The sequence below is a fragment of the Orycteropus afer genome, unplaced genomic scaffold (genome assembly GCF_000298275.1).
Source record: "Orycteropus afer afer isolate SDZICR_OR568_19922 unplaced genomic scaffold, OryAfe1.0 scaffold00055, whole genome shotgun sequence".
Classification (NCBI taxonomy): domain Eukaryota; kingdom Metazoa; phylum Chordata; class Mammalia; order Tubulidentata; family Orycteropodidae; genus Orycteropus; species Orycteropus afer.
Window position 1 is genome coordinate 610,560 of NW_006921642.1, and position 24,230 is coordinate 634,789.

The following is a 24,230-nucleotide window of genomic DNA, read 5'->3' on the forward strand; positions in this document are numbered from 1 at the left end:
GGTAAACTTATAGGACCATTGTCTGCCAACCCTATATATGTTCTTGGATACCCTCCCCATTTCATAGACATAGCTAATCGTTTAGCCTGTCCACCCATCTATCCACCCATATACCCGTGTTTGCCTTCACTGACAATGCAGTCTGATATACTTTGACGTCAGACAAAGTATATGTGAACTGCTGTATGGAAAGTGAATTTGCTCAGTAAATCTGCACCCAAATCACAATTAAAAAAAAAAAAAAATCAAAGGTAAGGATTGCAAAGCAGTGTGAATATTGCCATTTTAGTGCAATAGTGGAATAACGTATTCAATAGCATTGGACTTTTCCAAATTAAAAAATAAAATGAAAAAAAAAAAAAAGGGAGTTCTGGTAACATGGTGGAATAGGCAGTCAGACTGCACAGACCCTCTTCAACAAAGAAAAGGGGAACCAATTAACACAGATACAGAGCATAATCCTGGAGCCCTGAGCTTTCAAGGGAAGGATATAAAAGTTGACTAAACTCCAACTAATAGAAGAATCTGCATGAAAACACAGAAAAAGGAGATATATGGAGCTGCGGTCTGGCAGCGTTCCTGATGGCACAGACAGCTTGGATATGCTGAGTGGTGTTAGGATCTAAAAATTAACCTAAAAATCAGCCCTGCTAGCCAGGGCCTACACAGAGGACAGCACTGGTAGCTGGTGAATAAAAGGAGAAGCAGCGAAGAAGAAGGTGGGCTGAGCTGTGGACTTTTGTCCAGATGGTGCAGCCATTTTGAATGTTTACGAGAAATTCCACCATTTTGGATATTTAAACCAATAGTGTTCTCTCAGATTTCAGGGACTTAAGAATAGGCTCCACTTGCTGGGAATCACAAGGACATTCAGGACATGAATGACTGGAAAGGTGCGATATTCCCCTTGTTACTCTTATACCCTCACAGTCTCTTAGGTGGTGGAGGTGCAGCTATCCCTCACTCCCACCTACCTTCTGGGTCCGCAAGAATTCCATCCCAGTCTGTGTGCTCGGACTGAGCCTGGATGCCCTGCCCTGCCCAGATTTTTTTCTTTCTTTTTTTTTTTAGTTTGTTTGTTTTAAAATTATTATTATTACTATTATTTGTCCTTTTCATTACTATTCTTCCTTCTTCCCTTCCCAGGTTCTAGTTTTCAGCTTTTTCTCTCTTCCCTGTTCCTGGTCCTCATTTTTTTCTTTCTCGTGGTTAACCCCATTCCTTGTTTCTCTTTTTGCATTTTTCCCATTTTTTCTTCATTATTCTCCTACTCTACCTTTTTTCTCTTACTGCCCTCTCCCCAGATATTGCAGGGGTTTCGTTTTTTTTTTTCTTTTGTTGGTGATTTTTCCTGTGTGTTTATGTAGTATTTTTTTTGTCCACTTGCTTTTACTTTTTTGATGGTTTTTCAATTGTTTTTGTCTAATTGAGTGGGAGACAGCAACTGCACCCATATGGCACAACTACACCTGCACCTCCTGCAGCTTCAGTCACTGAGAGAGCCACCACTTCCTTCTCCAACTGGCCAATGATAAATGACCACCAAGTAGAGCCTGACTCACCCTTAGCGATTCTTCACAAACAGTTAACAGAGATATAAATACAAAAATGTCCCTATGTCTCAGAGACAACAGACCATCACAGTCCACACAAAGAAGCAAGATAAAGCGGTAGAAACAAGGGAGCAGGATACAGACCCAGAACATATCCCTGAGGAAAAAGCAGCATTGGAACTCCCTGATAAGGAAGTCAAAAGAATTATATTTAGGTATCTTCAAAGGGATTGAGAGACAGATCAAGGAAAACACTGACAAAATCAAGGATAACATAGACAAAATCCTAGAACTATTTCGAAAGAAAATACAAGAACAAAATGACAAAAATAAATGAAAAATTAGAAATGATTCTAAATCTACAGATAGAAATCCAGAAGATTAATACTAAATTGTTAGAAATAGATAACACATTGAAAGGGCAAAGAAGTAGAATTGATGGAATGGAAGACAGAATTAATGAGACTGAAGACAAATACCTGAATACTTCTTTGGAAAGGGATCAATCAGAAAAAAGATCATAACAAAATGAAGAAAGTCTAAGGTTCATGCGGGATACCATCAAAAGGAATAACCTACGTGTCATTGGAATTCCAGAACAAGAAGAGAAAAATAAAACCACTGAGAAAATTGTCCACGATTTGTTGAAGAACTTCCCTGATATGATGAAAGATGAGAATATATCCATTCAGGAAGTCCAACGAACCCCAAACAGGATAGATCCCAAAAGAAAAACACCAAGACATATCATCATCAAACTCACCAAAATCAAAAACAAAGAAAGAATCATGAGAGCAGCACAGGAAAAACAAAACATTACCTACAAGGGGCAACCAATAAGACTAAGCTCATATTTCTCAACAGAAACCAAGCAGGCAAGAAGACAGTGGGATGGTATATATAAAACACTGAAAGAAAAAAACTTCCAACCAAGAATTATGTACCCAGAAAAACTGTCCCTCAAATATGATGGTGAAATTAGGACATTTCCAGATAAGCAGAAATTAAGGGAATTTGTTAAAACCAGACCAACCTTACAAGAGATGCTAAAGGGAGTCCTTTGAACAGAGAACCAATAATAGCCAACAACACAACCAACTATTAATACACAACATGACATAACCCAGAAACCAACACAGCTATGAAGTATCCAATGTAAAACAAGCTTACAAGATTGTAAACAGGGAACCAGAGACATCAATTGACAAATGAGGACAACTACAAACCAAAAAGAGGGGGGAAATAATATAGTTACAGACTTCTAAGTGGTGAATAAATCAAGAGAGTTGCAAGAAAGAAGAACTGTTCTAAACTCAGGGAGAAAATTATAAATCACTGGGTATCCTCAAAGAAAAATAATAAACCTTCACATCACAATAAAAAAAGAGAACAAGCACAAATATTTAGCAAATACTAAAACAACAGCAATAAAGAAAATAATTACATGATTCATAAACATAATGAGCTGAGCACAGAAAATTATATGGAACAAAGAAACCAGGAACACCATGAAAAAACACAGAACAAAATGACAGCAACCAATTCATACTTGCCAGTAATCACACTGAATGTTAATGGATTAAATGCACCACTCAAGAGATGGAGAGTTACAGACTGCATAAGAAAACATAACCCATCCATATGCTGTCTCAAGAGACACACCTTAGAGACAAACACAAAAATAGACTAAGAATCAAAGGTTGGAAAAGATATATTAAGCAAATGGCAACTAAAAAAGAGGAGCAACTTTAAGACAAAAACCACCATATGAGACAAGGAAGGACATTATATAATGATTAAAAGATCAATTGAACAAGAAGATATAACCATAATTAATAACTATGGCCCCAATGAAAGAATCCAAAAACACATAAATCAAACTTTAAAAGAGCTGAAAAGGCAAACAGATGACTCCACCATCAGAGTGGGAGACTTCAATACAGCACTTTCAATGAAAGACAGAATAACTGGAAAGAAACTCAACAAGGTACAGAAAAGGTAAACAATACAATCCATCAACTTGACCTTACAGACATCTACAGAGCACTTCACCCAACAGCAGCACAATATACATTCTTCTCCAGTGCACATGGAACATTTTCCAGGATAGGCCGTATGCTAGGCCATAAAGCAAGCCTTCATAAATTTAAAAACATTGAAATACTGCACAGCATCTTCTCAGATCACAATGCTATAAAATTAGAAATCAACAATAGGAAGATCAACAGAATAAGAGTAAACACATGGAAACTGAACAACACCCTCCTCAAAAACAACTGGGTAATATAAGAAATAAAAAATGAAATTTTAAAAATTCCTTAAATTGAATGAGAATGAAAACATAACATACCAAAATCTTTGGGACACAGCAAAAGCAGTTATCAGATGCCAATGTATAGCAATAAATGCACACATCAAAAAAGAAGAGCAAAAAAAATGCCCAACTACTGTTAATAATTTTTGTATTTGTTCTAATCTCTTTTCCTGGAAAATTATATTTATTTTTGCTAAAAAATTTTCATTGACCAAGAAAGACTTCTCTTGCTAAGTTCATTTTGTGCTATCCTAGTGTAACACAACTACCAGTATAAACCTTTTGCAATTGTTGAAACCTAAAAAAGAAAGTGAAAAGATAATCCACCAAATGAGAGAAAATATTTGCAAATTTTATCTCTGATAAGGGACTGGTATCTAGAATATATAAAGAACTCCTATAACTCAATAATAAAAGATAAACAATTCAGTTTTTTAAATGGCACATGAAAAAATGCTCAACATCATTAGCCAACAGGGAAATGCAAACCAAAATGAGGGAGGAAAAAATCCACACAATTTGGTGTCACTTTGTACCCAGTAAACCGAAAAATAAAACAAACCTGAAACCCACTGCCATTAAGTCTATTCTAATTCACTGTCACCCCATATGTTATAGAACAGAATTGCTCCAAAGGGTTTCCTTGGCTGCAGTGTTAGCTGAAGCAGATTGCCAGGTCTTTCTTCTGCAATATGGGTGAGTACATTCATACCACCAACTGTTTGCACCACCTAGGGTCCTCCCCACACCCAGTAAGAAGGCTATAATCATATGACAGACAGTTAACAAGGGTTTGTGAGAATAGAGAAAATGGAACCCTCATATATTGCTGGTGGAAATGTAAAAGGGGACAGCCACTTGAGAAAACAGTTTGACAGTTCCTTAAAATGTAAAACATAGTTACTATACCCCCACTGACGTCCAGTTGATTTCAACTCTCAGTGACCCTCTGGTAGCGTTGTGCCTAGGCACTTGACTGCTAACCAGAAGGCTGTTTGTTCAAACCCACCAGCCACTCCTAGGAAGGAAGGCTGAGCAATCTATTTCCGTAGTGATACCGCCTTGGAAACCCAAGGTAGGGTTGCCATGAGTTGGGTGCAACTCCACGGCACATAATAACAACAGCAACAACAAGGACAGAGTAGAACTGCCCTATAGGGTTTCCAAGGCCATAATCTTTAGAAAAGCAAATTGCCACACCTTTTTCCCATAAAGTGGCTGGTGGGTTCAAACCACTGACCTTTCATTTAGCAGCTGAGTGCCCTAACCACTGCATTACCAGGGTTCCTTATAGTTACTATACCTAGTAATTCTACTCCCAGAAATCAAAGCATATGTCCACACAAAAACCTGCAAATGAATGTTTATAGTATCATTATTTATAATAGCCCAAAAGTGGAAACAACCCAAACGTTCATCAACTGATATAAACAAAATCTGGCATATCTGTACAATGGAGTATTACTCAGTAACAAAAAGGAATGAAGTACTGATACATGCTACTACATAGATGAACCCTGAACATATTATGTCAAGTAAAAGAAGCCAGACACAAAAGACCACATATTGTATAATTACATTTATATGGAATGTCCAGAATAGTCAAGTCTACAGAAACAGAAGGTAGATTAATGGTTGCCTGGGGTTGGGAAGCTTGAGAGGAAATGGGGAGTAGCTGCTAATGAATACAGCATTTCTTTTTGGGGTGATGAGCATGTTTCAAAATTGACTATAATCGGGGTGTGAACTTAAATGTACACAAACTGTTGAATGAAAAACAAATTTTGCTCTGTAAATTTGCACCCAAAGTACTGAAATTTAAAATAATAAAACATCAAAAATAAATAAATAAATAAATAAAATTGTGGTGATACCTGCACAACTCTGTGAATATACTTTAGAAACCAATGAATTTTATACTTTAATGGATGAATTGTAAAGTAGGTGGATTATAGCTCAATAAAGCTGTTATTATTATTTTTTTAAAATAACAACTTTGCTCAACAATTTATTTGCTGCATGACCACCTCAGGGATGGCCATATAATTTAATTTAGTAATTAATTTCAGAATTTAACTTCTCTAGGTTTCAATTTCCTCATCTGAAAAATGAGGGTAAGAACAGTATCTACCTAATAGGACGGTTTTCAGGATTACACACAACAGTGTTATTAATTCATTCAGAAAATATCTACTAAATGTCTGCTATGCACCAGGCACTGAGCTGAAATCTGATCAGAAGAATGCATAGTGCACTGCTTGTTGTTGTTGTTGTATGTCGTCGAGTCAGACCCGACTCATAGCGACCCCTCCTTGGGTTTCCGAGGCAGTATCACTACGGAAGTAGATTGCCCCATCTTCCTTCCGAGGAGTGGCTGGTGCGTTTAACCACCAGCCTTCTGGTTAGCAGTCAAGTGCCTTAGCCACTATACTACCAGAACTCCCGTGCATTGCTTAGAATATAGGAAATGTTCAATAAATGTTAGCAATTATCATTACCATGATTGCTGTTTTATATGCGTAGGAGAGAAAAAAAGAAAAAAAAAAGACCAAAACGTATGAACCAAAATGGTAACCTCTGGAGTTTGGTCTGAAAGGGTGATGAGACCCACCTTTACATCTCATCTTTTCACTGTTACATTACAAAATCGTTTGTTTGCTGTTTTTTAAAGGATAAATATACCAAGAGACTTGATTATGACTTAAATTCAGAGAAAAGAATCAGAAGTAAAGGTAATTCTAGCTTTTTTTCCACATTAATCTCTGGTCTTTCTTGATGTGTATTAATGCGTTTTTATATTGCTGTACTAATTATTCTTCATTTTAGGTACTATTTTCTTATGTTGAACATAATTCACTTGTCTTTAATATGGTTATAGAGAACATAAATGATTATAGTATTCCAACGGAATGATATAGTAAAGTTTGCTTAATCATGCCTCCCTGTTTGGGCATGGACAGACATCAGCATACATAACTTTTACAAATTACTTCTCCTCCTACTTTGGATTATTTCTCTTTGAAATACAGTCCCTGAAGTGGGATTTAAAAAGGGTCTGAACAGGCTTAGTAAGATTGTACGTATTTTAAGACAATTCCCAAAGGTGGCACCACCAATAACATTCCTGTGACATTTTCCTATATGCAAATCACATTCACTTTTTGCAAACTGTGCAACCCCCTCACAAGTTAGTTTCCCATGTACGTGTTTTGGTTAGCTCAAGTGCCATTCTGACAGGAATATACCACAAATGGGATGGCTTTACAGGAATTTATTCTCTTACAGTTTTGGAGGCTAGAAGTCCAAGTTCAAAGTGCCAAGGTGTAGGGGCTGGGTGAAAGCCCCCTTGACCTTGGACTTCAGCTCTGCCCCTTGTTCCCGGCCCAATGAAGCTAGGTGTCTCTTCACTCAGGCAGCTGCTGGCTGCAGAGGCTAATAGGCCCATGGTCGACAAGTAAAATGGCACAGTCCCAATATTACCAAACCACATGGCAAGCCATTGATTCAAGTCCTATTAACAGTCCCAAGACTGGCAAATGTGCCAGGCCGCTGAATTAACCACTCGTCTTCGTGTGGGATTCAAGCATGCCATAAGCTGGATACCTTCCTCAACAAACCAAACACTTCCATCGTGTCAGTTCTGACTCACAGTGACCGCCATTGGGTTTTCGAGGTGGTAAATCTTTACAGAAGTAGATTGCCCAGTCTTCCTTTTGTGGAGTGGCTGGTGGGTTTGAACTGCCAACCTTCTGGTTAGCAGTCAAATGTCTTACGTACTACACCACCTTGCCTTCCTCAAAGTTGTTTCTTATATTCTGGAAGCAGACCACATCCCTAAAGCAGCTACTCCGCTGCTCCAGTAGATTCCACCATGGAGTCAATTACCAATCTTACCAGAGGGAATGGGAGCTCTGGTAGCATAGTGCCTAAGGCACTTGACTGCTAACCAGAAGGCTGGTGGTTCAAACCCACCAGCCACTGCTTGGAAGGAAAGCTGGGCAATCTATTTCTGTAGTGATACTACCTTGGCAACCCAAGGAGGGGTCGCTATGAGTCAGGTCCGACTCGACGGCACATAACCACCACCACCAGAGGGAATAGCTACGTTCAGCTGCCCAACCACTCAAAAGCAGGCCTAGCCAAATTGACACATAACCTTAACTACCACAGCACACTATGTAAGTTATATGTGTGTGCATGTTGCTTACGTCAGCATGTTATATGCAAAAAATACAAGTACTTGCCAGCATTAGAATGTGTGTTTCCAGTGCCTCCCACAAGGCATGGCACATGGTGGCAGAATTAATTGAAATGAATAATGCTCTTTACTTACACAGCCCGCTGAAAATGTTTTTATATATAAAATCTCGTTTGTTTCTTAGAGTTTAGGAATCAAGAAAGTACCAATTGTAGCACTGAACTTTCTGGATATGAATTCTGGCTCAGCCACTTCCTACCTGGGTAGCTTTAGATGCCTAATATCTACTAAATGCTGTTAGTGGCTTCATTTGTAAAAAAAGAAATAGTATCTATATCATAGGTTTGTTGTGAGAATTAAATGAGTTAATTAATATAAAGTGCTTGGAAAAATGCCTGGCACACAAAACACACACAATAAAAATGTTAGTATACACTTCACATGTTCTATCAATTTTAATAATTCAGTAAGTAATGTTGTTGTTGTGTGCCATATAGTTAATTGTGACTCACAGTGACTGTGAGAACTGCAGAGTGGAACTGCCCCACAGGATCTCGAGATGCAATCTTTATGAAAGCACATCGCCAGATCCTCTATTCCGTAGAGCCACCTGTTGGGTTTGACTGTCAATCTTTCGGTACCAGCCAAATATTTAACCATTGGGTCACCACAGCTCCTTTCAATAAGTAATACAGATGAGGAAACTCAAGGTCAAAGAAGTTTCATGACCTGTCTTGGCTCACCCAGCTAATAACTGTTTCCAGGCCAGGGTCTCTACCTCAGCACACATATTTGTTCCAAAGAAGAAATAAGTTTATGAAGGAATTGTGGTAAAATCCTAGCAGTTACTTTTCCCATTCACTTAAATGGTCATTTCAAAACTAAGTTCTTCGTTTCTAATTAACCTTCAATTAGCCATTACTTCTAAAGGCTGATCTTAAATTTTCTCAGCATTAAATTCTTTGTTGAGTCAGGACCATAGTACTGGGGGACACCAGACTCAACTGGCACAACAAAATACATAAAAATCATGCTTTACAAACTACTTGGTGAGTAGCAACTGGGGTCTTAAAAGCTTTCAAGTGGCCATCTAAGATGCAGCTAATGGTCTCCTATCATTGGAAGAGAAGAAGAGTGGAAAAAAAAAAAAAAAGGGCATTTGAAAGCAATCAGCCATAGGACCTGATGGCCCTCAGATCAGAAGAACTAGGTGGTACCCAACTACCAATGCCAACCACTCAGGAAAGGATCAAAACTGGAGATACTGGATAGAGTAGAAGGGAAAACACAGAACAAAATTCAAAAACACAATAATGACCAGAATTACTGGTCGGATGGGGTCTGGTGGGACCCTCAAGACTATGGCCTGGGATAAAACTTACTCCCAAGGGCTGGCTCTCAGCCCAGTAGTCAGTAAGATGTACATGCAGACTACTTAACCCAGGGCAATGTACCCACATACACTACGGAGATATACCCCTTGGAGCAATCGGCCATGGGGCACCAGAGGGGCAACATTCACATGGTGGGAAAGCAGGACACACAGGAGTGTATTATTAAGAAGGGCACGGGTGTGGGGGGTAGTTACTGGGAATGGAGAAGACGAGAGTGGGTTCATGGTGGGGATGGTAATTAGCGAGTGAAACCAAATGCGCATGAAATGTTGAATGTAAAACAAATTCTGCTGTGTAAACTTGCACCTAAAGCAAAATAAATAAAATGAAATATAACACTAATAATAAAAAAAAATCCTTTGTTATGGAATGAATCGTCTATATGACAAATACTTAGAAATACCAGAGGAGTCTTTTGTTAAGGATGAGCTACTAAATTCCCAACATGGTAAAAGCTTCTCAGAATTTAACAAATGTAGACATTCCTTAAAGGTCAGCGCCCTTCGGAAACAGTGCCTCTAGGACACGTGACGACAATATGGCTGACCGGGGTCTTCTAGATGTTCTTATTATGAGGGACTAGCAGATAAGCTTCAAACTTCGGGTCTGCCTTTGACCAACAGATCACAGCTATAGGCAAGAGGAAGTCTGTGTTTAATGTTGTGTTCAGAAAACATTCTAATGAATACTGTGGTCCAGCTGTAACACCTCCATATCAAGGCTACATTACTGGATGGCCCAGTCAACATTGAATCGCTACTGAAGAGTGAGTATTCACTGCAGAAGCACTAGCCTGAAACTTATCGTTGCTATTAATGAAGTCAAACCTATCTACACCAAAGGCATGTATAAATCTCCAAAATGTTTAAGCAAGCAATGTTCACTGAGATTCTAGAATCAAGGACAATCAGGCCATTAGAGAATGTGGATACAAAACAGGGGTCAGAGAATATGTCTTATGCCCCAGAGGTTAACCGGCAGATCGGAAAGATCAAGAAACCTATCGTCACAAGTCTCTGGGGGAGTGGGGGGGAAGAAACCCTCTGGGGTCTATTCTAGCAGGAAATGCTCATTTGCCTCTATTTCCAAAGACAAACTGTCCAGTGAAGTGGCATAATTATCACTGCCATATCTCCTGTGACCTGCACAAGTGAAGCCCCTACTGTGCAGAGAACAACTAATGCATTCTGCACCCTCAGGATGCAAAGTGTTGAACAAAATGGAGCAGACTCGTGATTTAGACATGCTGTTTACAAATGGGAACGCCCCGGTGAGAAATGTTCTCCCCCTCAGATGAAACCAAGGATCTATCACTCCTAAACTATTATTAACTTCTACTTTACAGCAAGTGGTTAAAATTTCCAAAGATCTGAATGGCACCACCTGACAAACGACTGGCACTCACCATGCTAATTCCATGTCGTTTCAAAACCAGTAGAATCCTAAATGCCTCTAATTTGCACAATGTGTCATCTAGAGCTACTTTTAAATTGTGTTTGATTGCCTCTCAGATTATTTATCCTGAATGCACTACTGCTGGCTCATTAATCACTCACTATTCTCTCAGCTCTTTTTAAAAGGAATGAATAGCTACCCCTTCCACCACCAGCGCTTCTATTATCACAGCTTCTTAGTCCAGAATTGAACCGTCACCTCCTCCTGAAACACACAGGCATTCTGCTCATAACAGCTCTAATCTTCCAGCACTCCCCACAGATTTCAGTCAGGCCAACTTTCTTGTCATTGCCTTCCAGTTCTAGACAGTAGGCTCCTTTTCTTTGTTTTCAGAATTTTCACTAGACAAAAAGGCAAACTTCTAAATCCACAGTAGTATGAGACACAGAGAAGAAAGAGATTTCTAACTGTTACCTGTTTTCAGTACCAAAAAAAGAAAAAAAAATGTCAACAAACAAATAGTTCATTGGATGAGCATCGAAGCTTTCAGGCACAACTCAAGCAATCTTGTTGAAAAGAGCAGTAATAAATGGATTCACTATCAATCTTAAAGCAGAAGAGATATCACTCAATTTTAATTCATCCCAATTACTAATCATTCATCATGGCTACAGTTTCTTGGCAGTGATAATTCTGAACTGTATAGGAGTTTGAGCAAAGTGATTTTCAAAACTGAGCTTTCACCAGAAAGGCTGGGATTGGAAGATTCATTATAGAAAATATCCTTAAAATGCATTTTCTCATTAAATTCTAGTAAAGCAAACACATTTCTACCTTTTTTTCCCCTCAATATGCTTTACCAGTAAGATGACTAAGAAAGCACAACTAACAAAAACAGCTCCAGGCACCTTCCTTTAACTTGAGCTTTCGTTCAGTTTAATTCAAAACACAAGAGCTGAGCAGAGACCTCTCAGTTACAGTTAGTTCTCTTCTCCCTCATAATTATGGTTCTTCCCCCTGCCCTGTAGTGTTCTCCTTCCATCCTGGCCTCCTTTCTCTCCAGTTTGTGTGTAGCCCTGGGGATCTGGAGATGAGAGACACTCTCCACCTTCAAAACCTCAAGGCTTCATGTTGTTGTTGTTATGTGCCCTCGAGTTGGACCCAACTCATAGCGACCCCTCCTTGGGTTTCCGAGGCAGTATCACTACAGAAGTAGATTGTCCAACCTTCTTTCTGAGGAGTGGCTGGTGGGTTTGAACCACCAGCCTTCTGGTTAGCAGTCAAATGCCCAAGACACTATACTACCAGAGCTCCTAAAGAGCAACCTAAGTCAACTAACAATGGCAACAGAGTGCCATTAGGATAATAACGATGATGGGGGTACTATTTAGTACTATTGCTAATCTTTTAGTGAACATAATATGGACAGACACCATCTAAGGATTTCGTGTGCACTCACTCTTTAATGCTCACCACCTCTTTATGAGTCTGTGAGGCTTTTTGTTGTTGCTGTTAGCTGTCGTCAAGTTGGCCTCCAACTCATGGTGACCTCATGTACCATGTACAGAATGAAACGACTGGTTGGGGATCCAACCATTGCAATCTATAGGTTTCTCACTGGCTGCTATTCAGATGCAGATCACCAGGCTTCTCTTCCTAGTCCATCTTAGTCTGGAAGCTCCAATAAAAGCTGTTCAGCATCACAGCAACATGCAAGCCTCTGCTGACAAGACAGGTGGTGTCTGTGCATGAAGTACGTTGGCTGAGAACCAAACGAAGGACTCCTGCAAGGAAAGTGAGAATTCTACCACTGAATCACCAATGCCCACAATCTATGAGGTTATAGTACCATCTAGATAAGCACACTGTGATCCAGGGTTGTGAGCTCATTTCTAAGACCTGAAACCAGGCCATACTAAATGTGCTTCACTGTCTTGTCCTAGGATTGGAGCATGCATAGGCATTATGGGACACTGACAAAGGCCCAGGGAACTCAGGAGAGATTACTGTATGGGAAAGTTCCTGAGACACGTCCACCCAGGAGAATACACATCCCAGGCAAAGGGACCCTCACATGTCAAGTCCAGAAAGTGTCAAAAAGTGAAGCAGACTGGTAGAAGAAGGTGCTCATGGAACTACAGAACATGAATCTGGCATTCCATTCTGATATTATTTTCCCCGATTCCAGTTGGCATTTATTTGTATTTCAAACTTTTGAGAATTAAAATTTTCATTCTTTTAGATTAAGGTAGACATAAAGTAAGTATTAAGTAACAAATAATAATATAAATGAGAAATAAAAAAATGTATGAATCTAAATTGGGGTCTCATGCCCCAAGTCCTAAGTCACTTTATAGCCAGATCTAGCATGAATGTAACTTGGCTGTGTTGTGTGTGCTATTTTTATCTAAGAAGGACAGCAGAGAGCAGATGTCAAAGATGGTGCCAGCCAAAAATTGAGGTTACTAGGGCACAATGCCCGGTGTTTTCTAGACACAATGAAAACCTCCTAGGTAAGAAATTAGGTTAAAAGGGCTTTTAAGAGAAGCCACCTGAAGCTAGCACCGAAACAATACCTTTTGGACTGTTATCTAAATGTACAGCTTAGAACAAAGATAAAGTTTTGAGAATAATTTAATCTCAGAAATTTCATAGTCTAACTTGGGTCATTTGTGACAATGACTTTCAATTTCAACCTGGTATACAATATAGGAAGAGACACTGGTGCTTCAGTGGTAGAATTCTCATCTCCTACAAAGAGACCTGGGTTCAATTCCCAGTCAATGCACCTCACAGAAGCTTATGTGTTGCCATGATGCTGAACAGGTTTCAATGAAGCTTCTAGAGTAAGATAGAGTAGGAAAAAAAGAAATCACAATACACTTCTGAAAATCAGTCAATGAAAACCTTCTGTGTCACAACAGCCTGATCCACAACTGATCATGGGGTTGGTGCAGGACAGGATAGGGTTTCATGCCACTTGTACATGGAGTTGCCATGATGGGGGTTGATTCAATGGCAGTGAACAACATACCATACACTGTGCTTCCTGGGCACCATGAAAAGCATTTTACAAAATTTCACTCACATTAACCCTCAGGCAGATGTAATTACCCCCTTTATAATGGAGAAAACGATGTCCTGGAAGGGCTGAGTAACTTGCCAGGGTCCCAAAGCAAGTAAGGGGGTTACATAGGAGGTGAACTTAAGACTTTGACTCCAACTTGTTCACTGCTCATAGTGCACAATTGGGACCTTTAAACTTCTGATCACATCAGATATAAAACACATAAACTAGTGATACACATAAAAAAATCTAAGTAATTTCATACTTACTTTCTTATTGCTATTTGGTATGAATATAGCTAGTGTCCCAAGAGTGAAAAAGAGACTTACTCATTCAGTGTTTTATTTTGGAGAAGAGTTCACTACATTTATATCTAGTTATCTCTCTATCCTCCAAACCAATTTTTATCTATCTTAATTAATCAATAAAGAGGCACACATAAGACTAAATAATGGAATGTAACTTATGTCTGGAAAATACAATTAAAATGTTTCTGTTCTGACTTCAAACAATCTAAGATTTAAGTCTATCATGAGCAGAATATTTAATCATTATATACATTACCTTAACATTTTCTAGAAGAGTATCATCTCTACCCAAGCCAGGTCCCACAACAAGGGTGTGCAATCGGGGTAACCATGCTTCCACGTCACGAACAGCACTAGGACTGTCACTAAATAAGGAAAAGAAAGGCAGATTTGGTTTACTTGAATTTTTCATTGACTTGTTTGTTTTGTAAAACATTTTATTCAGAAAATATTTTCAACTTACAGCAAAGTTGCAAAAGTAGTGTAGAGTTCTTACATACCCTCCACCTGGTTTCTCCTAATATTACCCTCTTATACAACCAAATCCCAATGATTAAAACTAAGATGTTAACCCTTGAACAATACTGTAAGTGACAGACTTTATTTGGATTTCACCAGCTTTCCCACTAACGTCCTTTTCCTTTTCCAGGATCCAATCCAGAATCCCATACTATATTTAGCTGTCATCTCTCCTTAGTCTTCTCCACAGATTGGAATAATTATTAATGCCCCAACTTAGATGTCCAGTTTTCATTAAAACAAGTTAGAATAAAACATTATAGCTAATTTCAAAACTATCTTTGTCCTCTAAAATAAACCTGTTTGCTTCCATCACTTATATGTACAGGTATAAAATACACTCTCTATACTTATAAATTGTAACTCACATTAAATGTATTAGAGAAATTATCCAAAAGACTCACATGATTCATCTTTTTATAATCTTTTTATTTGTAAAAATAAAACACCTTTACAGTTTTACAGTGTTTTGTTGTTTTTTCACAATACTTTTACATTTATCATCTCATGTCATGGACTCAAGATTCTCAAAATGAAAAGATCCTAGTAGCGAACCAAATCTTTTATCTAAAGCAAGAACTCCTTCTAGTACCTCTCGCCTCTGATTAAATTCTGAGTTTGGAAAGTCATTCACAGTTTTCATTTATTTGTTCATTTCTGAGCTCAGTGGAAATCTTCCTGCCTATATGTAGCTTTTCTTCATTCATTCAACAAATAACTTCTGAGTGCCTACTATGTACATGCAGGACACCATGTCCAAGATTAATCAGTCCAAGGTTAAAAAAGGCAGACTACCTTTTCCTCACAGGGCTCAAAATCGGATGGAGAAACACACAGCAGAATAATTCTAATACTTGTTACTCCACTCATGCTGTATAGAGAATAGACGAGGAGAGAGATGGAAACACACAAGGGCCCCATGTAAATAACCTATGCCGCCTAAGAACATCAGAGGAAGTGATACAGGAATGAGGTCTTTTTCATAAATTTACAAAGTGACTGCCCACAGAAAAGCATTCCAGGCCAAGGGAGCAGCCCTCTTAGCTCTCAATTGGGATTCAGAGCGTCTCCCCTCTCTCTTCCACAGGATTGCCTACCACACATCTGAAGGGAGCTACTATCAGCAAGGTTCCTGACCCATAAAGCCCAAACCCATTGCCATCAAACTGATTCTGACTTCTACCAACCCCATGTGACAGAGTAGAATTGCCCCGTAGGGTTTCCAAAGCTATAATCTTTACAGAAGCAGACTGCCAGGTCTTTCTCCTACAGAGTAGAAGGTGGGTTCAAACCACTGACCTTTCTGTTAGCAGCCAAGTACTTAAGCACTGTACTACCAGGCTTCTGGATTTCTGACAGTATCTTCTAATCTCCAAGTTCTCTCTTCTTCAGGTTTAGCAAACAGTTCCCATGCCCAGTTCCCTCCTATGATCTCACTGCCTGATACCTTATCACCCTGTCCTTCCACCTCTGAGCTCACTCTAGTGTCTATATGTCCCCATCACAGCCCTCTGCCTTAATACATTTCCTGGGGAGTTGAGATAAACATTATCTACTCCCATCTGGGGAGCTCTGGTAGCATAGTGCCTAAGGCACTTGACTGCTAACCAGAAGGCTGGAGATTCAAACCCACCAGCCACTCCTCAGAAGGAAGATGGGGCAATCTACTTCCATAGTGATACTGCCTCGGAAACCCAAGGAGGGGTCTCTATGAGTCAAGTCCGACTCGAGGGCACATAACAACAACAACAACAACAACTCGCATTTGATGGACAGGAAACTAATGAATACAAAGGTTAACCATCTCAACAAAATCAGTCTGTGGCAAGCATGGCTTTGAATGCAAAAAAAAACCCCAGTCCTGGTGGTGGTGGCAGGGTAGTCCCTAAGGCATTTGACTGCTAACCAGAAGGCTGGTGGTTCAAACCCACCAGCCACTCCTCAGAAGGAAGGTTGGACAATCTAGTTCCATAGAGATATTGCCTTGGAAACCCAAGGAGGAGTCGTTATGACTTGGGATCTACTCAATGGCGGTGAGTTTTGGTTTTTGGTGGTGGTAGAAAAAGGTTCTTTCCACGGCACCAAACAGTTTCACGCCTCTGCTACAACAGACTTACCATGTACATAGACTCTGCTTTCTTGGTTCAATGGTTAAAAATCAGCTGCTAACTGAAAGGCTGTCAGTTTTAATCCACCCAGGGGCTCGAAGGAAGAAAAGACTTGGAGATCTGCTCCCATAAAGATTACAGCTTAGAAAACCCATGGGGAGTTCCACCCATCACATGGGGTCACTATGAGTTGAAACCAACTCGACTGCATCAAACAACAACAACAGATTTTGTTTCCACTGAGGCATACACTTTAAATAGAGAACCATACGTTAAAGAGCCAATTAATAATGATTCAAATTACAAGTGGGAAAAGTACTGTTTACCTGCTAGTGAGAGCCTTTGAAAAAAGTGTCCATTAGATTGTCTGCATCCTTGACTGTAACATTCAGTTATGAATATAGACGCACCCTGGAGGTCCTGCAGGGCAGGAATCTGGAACTGGTGGCCACGGTACCATCCTGTGCAAGCCAGGCTTCAAGCAATCTAATTCCACACCTGCCTGCTCAGCAGATGCCTCTCAGCTCAGGGGACCTCTCAGTGTGGCAAAATACCCTAGATAAACCAGCAGTTGCTACTGTTGGTGATGACAGTAAAGAGGACCCAGTGGTGGGTAGAGAAAAGGGTGGTTCTCAGTCAGTAAAGGAGAATAAGTGAGAGGACAGGCTCCAGAATCAAACACACCCAAGTTCAAATTTCAGCTTTGTCACTGACCAGTTGTGTGACTTTGGGCAAATTATTAATCCTCTCTAAGCTTCATTTCCTTAATTTGTAAAACAGGACCAACAGTATCCACACTTCTTAAAGGTATCTAGAGGATTACATTTTAAAATGCAGGCAAAGAGCGTAGCATGGTGCCTGCATTTAGTAAACACTCCCCCCAAATTAACTGGTACTAATAATTCTAGTTATTACTATAAAAGAAATAATGATAATAATTAATGGATAATAACAATTATTACCGTTAACAGTTATGAAAAGGTGGAGTCCCTGGATGGCAGAAACAGTGAACGTGCTCAGCTGCTAACTGAAAGGTGAAGGTTGAATTCACACAGAGGAACTCGGGAAAGGCCCGGTGATGTCCTTCCAACAGAGCAGCCATTATAAACCCTGTGGAGCACAGTTCTACTCTGATATACACGGGGTCACTATGAGTCACAGCTGACTTGACAACAACTGGTTTGGCTCCTTTACCCTCTTCTCTGATGCATGTGGGGTCACCATGAACTGGGATTGACTCAAAGACAACTGGTACTGGTATGAAAGGACAGACCATCAAATTTAGTGGTAGTTGAGCTATACAAAGGATCTTTTGCGGTGCTATAGTTAAGTGCTCAGCTGCCAAACAAAAGGCTGATGGTTTGAACCCACTAGCTACTTCACAAAAGAAAGATGTGGCAATCTGCTTCCTTAAAGATTTACAACTTTGGAAACCCTACGGGGCACTTCTACTCTGTCTTATAGGATTGCTATGAGTTGGGATTAATTCAATGACACGGGGTTTGTATTGGTTTTAAGATGTATAATACAAATCTATCATGTAAGAGTTATACCAGGGTTCCAGACTTCAAATGCATCAGGCCAGGTATAAGGACACCCATATAGGTGAGTAGAGAAGACCATGGTGGATTGAAGCTCATGAAGAATCACTACTACTCAGCTGCAGACAATTACTACCGTGCAATGTGGACTCAGTGGTCCAGATGTTCCAAGTTTTTAATGTGTTAGTAAAATTTGCAGTTTTAAGTGTGATATCTCCACTTGTCTATCAGTTTTCCTACTGTTGTGGCTTCTCTGCTGCTGTGAGACTGGAGGCTATGCCACTGGTACTTCAAATACCACCCATGGTGGACAGGTTTCAGTGCAGCTTCCAGACTGAGACAGACTTGGAAGAAGGAAGGGGCCATCCACTTCTCACAGACATGGCCAGTGGAAAAGTTATGAATAGCAGTGAAATGCTGTCTGATAAATTACTGGACAACTTTATGAATAGCCCTGAAACATTGTCTGATACAGTGCCAGAAGATGGCACTCAGATAAGAAGGCACTAAAAATGCAACTGGGGAAGAGTTACCTCCTCCAAGTAGAGTAGACCCTAATGATGTGGATGGAGTAAAGCTTTCAGGACCTTCATTTGCTGATGTGGGAGCTCTGATGGTATAGTGCCTAAGATATTTGACTGCTAACCAGAAAGCTGGTGGTTCAAACCCACCAGCCACTCCTCAGAAGGAAGGTCGGGCAATCTACTTTCGTAGTGATACTGCCTTGGAAACCCAAAGAGAGGTCGCTATGAGTCAGATCCGACTCAACGGTAGTGAGTTGGGTTTGGTTTGGTTTATTTGCTGATGTGGCACGACTCAAAATGGGAAGAAACAGCTGCAAACATCCATTAATAATTGGAACATGGAATGTACGGAGTGCAGGAAAATTGCAAGTTGTCAAAAATGAAGTGGAACACATGAAGAGCGACTGGTTTTGGCCGTTCTGAATCAGACAATAATGTGACCTACTATGCTGGCAACGACTAATTGAAGAGGAACGATGTCACATTCAACATCACAAAGAATGTTTCAAGATCTATACTGAAGTATAATGCTGTCAGTGATAGGATAATATCCGTATGCTTACAAGGAATACCAGTTAATATTACTATTATTAAAATTTATGCACCAACCACCAAAGCCAATGATGAGGAAACATAACAAAAACAACACATCTGTACAAGCATTCGATCATTATTTGTTCACTAACCCCTTGCAAGACAGCAGAACCTCAAAGGTTACAGAGCCCAGGTTGGGTGCTGACGACCTAGGGCAGAAGTCAACAAACTTTTTCTCTAAAGGACCAAAAAAGTAAATATTCAGGCTCTGTCACAACTTCTCAACTGCTGTTGCAGTGTGAAAGCAGTCACAGATAATATATAAATGAGTGAGTATGGCTGTGTCCTAATAAAGCTGTATTTAAAAAAATGGGCAGTGCCAGATTTGGTCTGTGGGTCTAAGTTAGCCAACCCTGGTCTGCAACAGTGGTGTTCAATAGAAATATGTATGCTGCATATATAATATTAAATTTTCCAGTTAACATATTTTAAAAAAATGAAAAAGAAGTAGATGAAATTAATTTTAATGATCTTTTTTTTAACCCAATAATCTAAAATATTTTCATTTCAAAACTTAACTGATACTTTTAAAAAGTTAATGGGCTATTTTGTATACTTTTTTTCACACTTAGGCTTCAAAAATATGTGTATCTTATACCTATAAATAACCAAAAACCAAACTCCCTGCCATAAAATTGGTTCTGACTCATAGTGACCCCAACCAGGTTTCTGAGGTGGTAAATCTTTGCAAGTAGATTGCCACATCTTCCTTCCACAGAGCAGCTAGTGGGTTTGAACTGCCAACCTTCTGGTTAGCAGTCAAATGCCTTAGGCACTACACCACCCACTGCAATTTGGGCTAGCCACATTTCAGGTGTAAGTGGTTAGAGGCCACCATACTGGATAGCACAGGCCTAGTTTATATCAATGGCCTAATCATAATACTCAACCTCATGAAGTCCCTGAGGGGCCACCTAAGTTTTTCAGTTTGACTTTATTATATTTTATGTGAAAAAGCTAAACCAAATGGCTAATTCTTATTTGGGAGATACACAAAAGTCTCCAGAAGAATCTTTTTTTTTTTTTTTTAATTGTGATTTGGGTGAAAGTTTACAGAGCAAACTCATTTTCCACACAGCAGCTCACATACACTTTGTCTCATGACATTGACTGCAATTTCTCATGACGCACAGCTCACATACACTTTGTCTTATGACATTGACTGCAATTTCTCACAACGCAACAGCTCCCCTCCCACTTCCTCCTCATAGTTACCTTCTAGAAGAGTCTTTAGTTAAAGGATGGGGAGTAATAGTTGGGCTTTTGAAAAGCAGGACATCTGGCAAGGTTATCAACCAACAATAGAGTCTAAGACCTGGAAGGTCAGCATTAAAAGAGGTCTGAGCAGCCAAAATATGGGTCCCACAGTCCACATCTCACTTGAGTTCAGCTAACCACTCATAGTCTATGTTCTCTTCCTTGGACATAAAATAAACCAGGTTCTCTGGAACTGAACAGCTGAAAAAAACATCTCTTCCAAGTCCCACTAGTTATCCGTATGGAACATCTATGTACCAGACACTGAAACAAGATACAAATGCCTACTTTAGACACACACAAAGTAAAACAAAGGGAAAATGAATCAACAGTGAAGATGTGGGGCAGTCTGGGCTGTGGTGGAGGCTCACTCACCCACCAAGGTGAGACTGTACCCAACTGGGGAGTCCAAAAGGCACCCTGTGGTGACACTGTGTTATTGTTGTTATGTGCCAACAAGTCGGACTCGACTCATAGTGACCCCTCCTTGGGTTTCTGAGGCAGTATCCCTATGGAAGTAGATTGCCCAACCTTCCTTCCGAGGAGTGGCTGGTGAGTTTGAACCACCAGCCTTCTGGTTAGCAGTCAAGTGCCTTAGGCACTATGCTACCAGAGCTTCTGTGGGGACACTACAGCAGGATTGAAAGTTGAGCAGAATTCCAGTCAGGCAAGAGAATAAGGGCAAGTCCCCTGAGGGACCAGACATCCACAGGTGATAAGAGCCTTTACAGCCCTGGAGGGGAAGAAGGAGGTGCCCGGTGCAGGTACAACCTCAGTCTTGGAGAACTAAGAAATGAGGCTGAGAGAAAGACAGAGCACGGACATGTCCATAGCCTCCTGTGCTACTCCAAGAAGTCTGGATGTTATCCCGAAGGTTATAGGGAGCCAGGGAAGAATTTAAAGCAGAAAGATCACTATGACCCAATTTACCTTAAAGGCAGACGATCTGAGAAAACTACCAAGAGTAACGCATACAAAGTCAAAAGAATGGCCTACCTGAGAAAGTAAAATGTTTTAAAATACCATTTTTAACTGACTAAAACAAAAAAAGAAATGAGACGGAATTCTGTACACTTAAAAGTAAAATAAGGAGAATAACCAATTGCAATTATTTTTAACAATACCAAAATTATTTTGAACATAGAATTTCTTGGGTACAGTAGAAATGGCTTAGTTTTATCTATCACCAAATAATGTATTTCCAACAAGTCTTCATTTAGCATTCTACTTTTCTTTCCTAAGTTTTTTTTTTTTTTTTTTTTAAAGTATTCAGGAAAAAAAAGGCATGTTAAGGGTTTGGGCCCAAAGAGGATCATAACAGCAAAGAAGTCAGCATCACAATATCAGCAGTTACCTAAGTGGGGCTACCAACCTCCTCACATTTAAACTAGTAGGACACAGATTCATGTACAAGGAAACGTCAGTTGGTTCAGTTTAATTCTAAACCAACGTACACATTTTAAAATAAGCATTGTCTTCGAGCATAGTTTTAGCTTTGGGAACAAAAAGGAAAAATAAAAAACAACTTTTGTGAGCTTTTTCCCCCCCTTCAAAACACAACTTCACCAAAGAAGATGTATTTCTGTTCATTTAACTGAGAAAAGTAGATGAAATACATAGAAAAGGACATAAAAAACATACATGTACGCCTGGGAGTCTGGCGAATATACCACTACAGCAAGAGCTATCCCGCCACTAATGCCACACAGCTTACCTGCTCCTCTTTACCAGTTGCTACTGAGTCAACTCCAACTCAAAGCAACTCCATGTGTCAGAGTAGAACTGTGCTCCACAGGGGTTTTCAGTGGCTGACTTCTGGAAGTAGATCACCAGGCCTTTCTTCTAAGGCGCCTCTGGGTAGACTCAAATCTCCAACCTTTAAGTTAGCAGCTGTGCACAGGGACTCCCTGATCCTCTTTAATAAGAGTCAATTGTCCAAGCAGCTGAAACTGCTACTTGAGCCTGGCAACCTCCTCCAACTGTTTATCCTTCAAGACCTGCTTAGGGTGGAGGCACTCTAGGAAGCTTTCTCCATGAGCCCAGTCTGCACTGGGTGCCCCTGCTATCCTCACATCTTATGAACATTCCCATCACAGCCTCTCCAGTATACTCAGTTACAAGTATATGCCCTGCTGTCTTTGCGCCCAGGGTTTGCAAGGGGCTTAGCACACAGTACGCACTGGGACATCTGTTACACAGGAGACTGGGTATGATTTCTGCCTTGACTAGAACTTGCCAAAATTGTGGCTGTCCATGTTAGTCGTTCAAAGCAGCAGCATTTACCTAAACAAACAACTAGCTTTCCAAGCTTTAAACTGCAAGATTATTCATGAAGCTAATTAATCCTTTCCTGCTAGGATGACATACACAGTCACCTCAAAGGTGAGCTTTTACAATTCAAAATGCCCGTGCTGATTAACATCTTTAATTATCCATAGCAATTTTAATCTAAAGCTGGTGCCTTCATCTTATTACCTGTACAGAGAATGCAAAGTAATTTTAATACAGGACAAAGTAAGTTTAAATTCAAGTAAACAAATATTTGAGGGTCTATAATTTTCAAGGTAGTGGGCTGAGTATAGCATGCCTTATCAAGTTGGGCAGAACACCTAGCCTCTGGGGTTTACAATCTGACTGCAAAACATTATTAGAGAGGTCAAATCTGGCATGAGAAATAATTAAAATAAAATCAGAGTCACTATCCTTCTCATGTGGGATTATCCATGATCACTTTGGTTTCTTTGCACAATGGATCTGTATTGTAACAGTGATTAAGACCCCAGAACCTAAATTATCAAACAATTATAATTCAATTTAATAGTGAACAATTTAGTTCCCATTCATGCTTTAAGAAATATGTACCATTCCTTTTTTTTTAATCTAACAGACCAGCAAACCTGCCCCCCCCCCCTTTTTTCTCCCAAATCATTTTGAGTTTTGTTCCACACTGGTGTCCTTCTCTATCCAGGATCTCCTACATAGATCCCCCCTTCTAGTGGTTGACAGTGGTAGCCAGCCACCATCTAGTTCTTCTGGTCTCATAGTCATACAGGCTGAGGATCGCATGGTGTACCAGTCGCTAGGACTAATTCTTTTCATGAATCTTTGGTTTTCTTCATTCTTCTTTGCTCTGGACGAGGAAAGACCCATCGTTGCATCTAGACGGCTGCTCACAAGCTTTTAAGATCCCAGTTGCTACTCACCAAAGTGGGAGGTGGACCAATGTTTTGTGTAGTATGTTATGCCAATTGAGCTGGATGTCCCCTGTGACTATGGTCCTGAGTCCACAGGTTCAACTACTCACTCCCTCAGGGTAGATGGCTGTGACCAAGAAGTGACTACAACCTTGTTCTTTGTCAGCTCTACTATACACCTGGGATTCTTACAGAACATACAAATACACTTGTAGAACCATTATCTGACAACCCTACACAGGGTCTTGGGTACATTCCCCGCTT

At 40.0% G+C, this 24,230-nt stretch overlaps 1 protein-coding gene across 1 annotated transcript in view; it reads right to left on the bottom strand.

Moving 5' to 3' along the window:
- Positions 1-24,230, bottom strand: part of NAXD (NAD(P)HX dehydratase) — a 78,853-nt gene that overhangs the window by 16,434 nt on the left and 38,189 nt on the right. The window contains exon 5 of the mRNA XM_042780691.1: positions 14,486-14,594. Coding sequence (XP_042636625.1) covers positions 14,486-14,594 — 109 coding nt within the window. The remainder of the gene's footprint in view (positions 1-14,485; positions 14,595-24,230) is intronic.